Genomic DNA, 5,503 nt, shown 5'->3' with positions numbered 1-5,503 from the left:
AGGCAGATGGGGTTCAGGAAAAGATATCTGAGAAAGATATCTCCTGGTGTAGGCATAGTGGATGGTAACAGCAGCCTCTGGGAGAAAAGTGTGTACTCTGTCCTCATCCTTCTAGTCTGTCTCTTTAATGGAACAAACAAAATCCTTTAAGATGCTGAGGCAAGGGTAGCAAGTCATTCACTGTTTAGGTAGAGGAAAAGATCCAGTGCCTCTGGGGGATGATATAAAAAAAAAACTTTCTTCCTCAGGGAAAGGGCAGAAGAGTAGGCATAATACTGTGCTAAATATCTTGCTTATTCCCATGATTATTTGAGATTATACTTCTCCCTTAACTTAAATGCTTTAAGATGGATACCTACAAGGAAACAACCCAATATGGCAACCAGCAGTAGTCAATGTATGCTCCATAAAAGAATGTTAACCACAGATCTCTCATCTATTATATTTCTCAGGGACAAATACCAGGAAGTGAGACTGTTCTGCCTCAGAACCACAGGGAAATTTTCCCCTTCTTTATAGGATATACCTAAAAGGTAGGCTTTCTTTTCAGTTTGTGTTTGGTGTTAGGTTGAATTTGATTGGACAATAAGAGTAAATTGAAGTTGATTTAAATAGTCAATTTTAAATTTCTCTATCTAGTTGAGGAATCATCTGGAAGAAATTTCATGGAAATTAAAACCTTAAGTGCTGTTTGACGTTTTAACTTAAGAGAATTCAAAACTTTTTTGCGCTCTCTCCCCAAGATGGCTGCTGAGGATGAGTTACTGCTGCCGCGGCTCCCCGAGCTGTTCGAAACCGGCAAACAGTTACTGGACGAAGTAGAAGTAGCGACTGAACCTGCCGGTTCCCGGATAGTCCAGGAGAAGGTGTTCAAGGGCCTGGACCTCCTTGAGAAGGCTGCCGAAATGTTATCGCAGCTCGACTTGTTCAGCCGTAATGAAGATTTGGAAGAGATTGCTTCCACCGACCTGAAGTACCTGTTGGTGCCAGCGTTTCAAGGAGCCCTCACCATGAAACAAGTCAGCCCCAGCAAGCGTCTAGATCATTTGCAGCGGGCTCGAGAACACTTTATGAACTACTTAACTCAGTGCCATTACTATCATGTGGCAGAGTTTGAGCTGCCCAAAACCAAGAACAACTCAGCTGAAAATCACACTGCCAATTCGTCCATGGCTTATCCTAGCCTCGTTGCTATGGCATCTCAAAGACAGGCTAAAAGAGAGAGATACAAGCAGAAGAAGGAGTTGGAGCACAGGTTGTCTGCAATGAAATCTGCTGTGGAAAGTGGTCAAGCAGATGATGAGCGTGTTCGTGAATATTATCATCTTCACCTTCAGAGGTGGATTGATATCAGCTTAGAAGAGATTGAGAGCATTGACCAGGAAATAAAGATCCTGAGAGAAAGAGACTCTTCAAGGGAGGCATCAACTTCTAACTCATCTCGCCAAGAGAGGTCTCCAGTGAAACCGTTTATTCTCACTCGGAACACGGCCCAAGCCAAAGTATTTGGAGCTGGTTATCCAAGTCTGGCAACTATGACGGTGAGTGACTGGTATGAGCAACATCGGAAATATGGAGCATTACCGGATCAGGGAATAGCCAAGGCAACACCAGAGGAATTCAGAAAAGCAGCTCAGCAACAGGAAGAACAAGAAGAAAAGGAGGAAGAGGATGATGAACAAACACTCCACAGAGCCCGGGAGTGGGATGACTGGAAGGACACCCATCCCAGAGGCTATGGCAACCGACAGAACATGGGCTGATCTTCCCACAACACGACAGGACTGCAGGGTGCACAACTTCCCCGCCAAGAAAAACCATGCAGTCCTCCCCTCCCTGGGCTCCCGCTTCAGCTCTGTACAACGAAGGCAAAGATGCTAAATCTTGCTTTGCATTCAATAAAGTGTCAAGTGATTAAGTGTGAAAAAAAAAAAAAAAAAAAAAAACCTTTTTTGCCTCTTCCTTGAAGAAGTAAATACAGAATCATTAATGATAAAAGTAAAAATGTTATATTGTCCAGGACTGCTAAAAGTATAGTAAAAAAAAAAAAGCCCTCTTTTAGATTGGTAGTATTGCTTACTCATACAATCCTCATGAAAATCAATTTGGAAAGATGCACCAAGAACATTATAATACTTGTATTCCTTGACCCAGTGATTCAACTTCTAGTAGCCTGTTATAAAAAGAAGTCAATGTTATTGACTGATAGTTACATATAAGGATATCTTGACAGTGATATTAATTATAAAAAGTAGAAAAAAATGTAAATATTTTATAAGAGGGGAATTAAGTAGTCTCCTATTAAATACATATGATTGAATAATATGCAGCCATTGAAAGGGTTTTTGAAAAACTTGTAATGATATGTTTCCAATAATAAACATATATGTGTATATGTATATATATGAATATGTATGTATATACATGTATAGATGCATACTAATATATTAATGTATGCAAATACTTATCGAGAGAGAGAAAGAGAAAACAATAAAGAAGATTGAAGGATTATAATTTTTGTTTATATTTATCTGTTTTTTTCTAACTTTTCTAAAGTGAGCATGTTTTACAGACAGAGAAGTCTTATATTTAAGAGTTCCTAGAAGCGCTCCTCTTTATCCCAGAGTAATTATTTATAGTGCTTCAATTTACTTGTAAAAGCCTCTTTGTTTGGATAATAAATTATATGGTCCACCTATGCATAATTCAGAAAAAAAGGTTTAAAAGTAACCACGAAGTGGCATAGGATTTAACTATGTGTAATTGCACAAGCAGTTTGAAGGATATATAGAATTTGACCCAACTTCTACCACACGCGAACATACTAAAATTTTCAATTACATGAAAAAAATAAAGTTATGATATTGATATAACCTATATGGTTAATAATATACCTTGTGAACAAAATATATTCAAAGAATAAGAAATATCTGAAGTAGCAGCAACTGAAGTTATTACTCTGAAGTTCAGACATAAGTTTTGAGTAAGCAAATTTTTAAAGATTTTTTGTCTTCTATTATTTGAACTTTTACTGGGAGAAAGCTTTATGGTCCCACTAGCAGGGATTATTAAACTTTTGCAAATGTACTAAGAGCTAAATTCTGGATCAAAAAATTTAAAAAAATTGACTTTTCACTCCAAATTCTTCTGGCACTAATAAAAAAAAAATCTGAACCATATAAACAAATGTTTACAAGATTCATAATAAAAATCTAAGCAAAAGATGGACAGATTTACAACAGAATAATTATAAATTGATGCAAGTTTAAGTATATTTTATCTACTTGGTATCATATTTCTCTTCAATGTATAGCATAAATTATCTCTGAAATCACAATACTTTTCTAGGTGCCACATCAAAGCAAACTTTAAATCAAAATTTAGGTGCAACCATCTCTCAACTCCCTTCAATCTTACTCTAGCTGACCACTGCCACTCATCTGGCAAATTTAAAAAATAAATAAATTTTAGGATCATAATTGATATGGTTTGGCTGTATCCCCACCCAAATCTTAAATTGTAGCTCTCATAATTCTCACATATCATGGGAAGGACCCAGTGGGAGGTAATTGAAACATGGGGGTGGGTCTTTCCTATGCTGTTCTCATAATAGTGAATAAATCTCATGAAATCCGATAGCTTTATAAAAGGGAGTTCCCCTGCACATGCTCTCTCTCTTGCCTACTGCCATGTAAGATGTGCCTTTGCTCCTCATTCACCTTCCACTATAATTGTGAGGCCTCACCAGCCATCAGGAACTATGAGTCCAATAAACCTCTTCTTCTTTACAAATTACTCAGTCTCGGGTATGTCTTTATTAGTAGTGTGAGAACAAACTAATACAGTATTTGACTGAAACAATAAGAAACGTAAAACTTTGGCTAAAAAGTTTGGTTTTATTGGATTGGACATGGGGTTATCCTGGCCATGTTGGTTGCCTATAAGGTGAAGGGAGCCAGAACACTCAGGAAGAGAGACCACCCTGCAAAATGAACCCAACTGCATGGTAATACCTAATATATGACAGACAAATTAATGAGTCATGTTCTCCTTCATGTGCTGCTTAATTTTCCTAAAATAAAAAGTCATAGACTATTGCATGAAATGTCTTACATTTATTATTTCTGTATATACAGCTTTTTAAATCCAACTAATAAAGATAGAGCTATACAATGGGGAAATGATAATCAAAAGCATCAGTTCTTAAAAAAAAAAAGAAGACTCCAAGTGATTTCCAGTTCACCAAAAGTCAGAAATATGGTCAACAACAATAATTACAACATAATCATTAGGAAAAGTCCAGTAGCATTTTTGGAATAAGATGACAAATGATACCTATTGATACTCTGTTCTGTGCTTACTAGAGAACAACTGAAATACTGTGCTCTGTTCTGTAATCCAGGGATTTAGAAGAACAGCTAAAAATAAAAGAAAAATACTAAAGGAAACAATCTAAATAAATAGCAGCAATAATAAAAACACCAACAAAACAAAACAAAATCAGGGCTCACACATAAAGAGAGAAGACAGATTGACCAAGTGTGGACTGACTGATGAACCTAAGCCTGTCTAACTTGGATTAAGGGGGGCTTAGTGGGGTTACATAGCTCACTTGGGGAAATACAGGTAGTCTTGTGGAAAATAAAGCTTTTCAATCTAGTGGCTTCCAGAGGGCAGACCTATAAATCTAGTGGGCAAGATACACCTGACTTCTCTTCTTTTAAAGTAGTAAAAATTGGTGGGGTAGAGACTAGAATTGAGAGCAAGGTGAGAATCTCAGGAGCATAAAGAGCAACTCCACTGAGGAGCCCCATTTGCGGGAGATACCTCTGCAGGGCTTGAGTGAAAAATAAAAATGGATTCTCTCAGCATGCTGGATGCAGTCCTCTTAGAAAGGTCGAAGGAGTGAAAATGTACACAAACGCCCTTAAAGGGCATAATGTTTTCCTTTAGGGGAAGGGTAATGGCAAAGCACATTTTGAAAACATTATGTTGATGTATTTTTTCTGCTTTTCCTCAGAAATCATATTCTCAGGTAATTTTCTGCAATGATAGCCCCAAGGAAAGAGAAGTAGGTGAAATTTCCTTGGGAAGGAAGAGGATATGATGTAAGTGACATCTCAGCCTCATTAGAAAGGAAGTGAACAGATCACCTCTAATGTCCTGGTAGACTGCAAAAGAGAAGAAGACAGAGAGAAGTAGTGACACTCCTGTATTCTGACCTCTCCTCTGTGAGATAATGTCTTAGAATGAAGATGTATTAGAGAGGGAGAAGATGAAGCTCAAAATTTGTGGTCCCACTTCCACTTGTGATTCTAGCAGGAGTCACACTCTGCAGGATGCCTCAGCCATAGGGCCTCACAGCAAGTTAGGGCAGCCCCAAGGGTAACGGGTATTTTTAGGTCAAGAGAAAAATCCTGAGCTTTGGTTTGTTTTTAATTGAATAGGACTGAGGTTACCAAAATGGAATAAAGTAAATACTTTTCAGTTTTCAGGCGAGTGA

General features: G+C 37.7%; 1 protein-coding gene across 2 annotated transcripts; it reads left to right on the top strand.

The window, feature by feature from the left end:
* The first annotated feature begins 743 nt into the window (after positions 1-743).
* LOC115893258 (immunoglobulin-binding protein 1-like) lies at positions 744-1,917 on the top strand. Of its 2 annotated transcripts, XM_030916800.1 has the most exons (2): positions 744-1,225; positions 1,502-1,917. In XM_030916800.1, the coding sequence occupies exons 1-2, from the start codon at positions 744-746 to the stop codon at positions 1,761-1,763; spliced, it is 744 nt and encodes a 247-aa protein (XP_030772660.1). In that variant the 3' UTR covers positions 1,764-1,917. The 2 variants fall into 2 exon arrangements, with proteins under 2 accessions (XP_030772660.1, XP_030772659.1); XM_030916799.1 differs by having other exon boundaries at positions 744-1,917.
* Positions 1,918-5,503: the final 3,586 nt, after the last annotated feature.

This window comes from Rhinopithecus roxellana, chromosome 14 (assembly GCF_007565055.1).
Source record: "Rhinopithecus roxellana isolate Shanxi Qingling chromosome 14, ASM756505v1, whole genome shotgun sequence".
Taxonomy (NCBI): domain Eukaryota; kingdom Metazoa; phylum Chordata; class Mammalia; order Primates; family Cercopithecidae; genus Rhinopithecus; species Rhinopithecus roxellana.
Note: the sequence above shows the minus strand (reverse complement) of the source record. Positions and strands in the feature narration are given on the sequence as shown.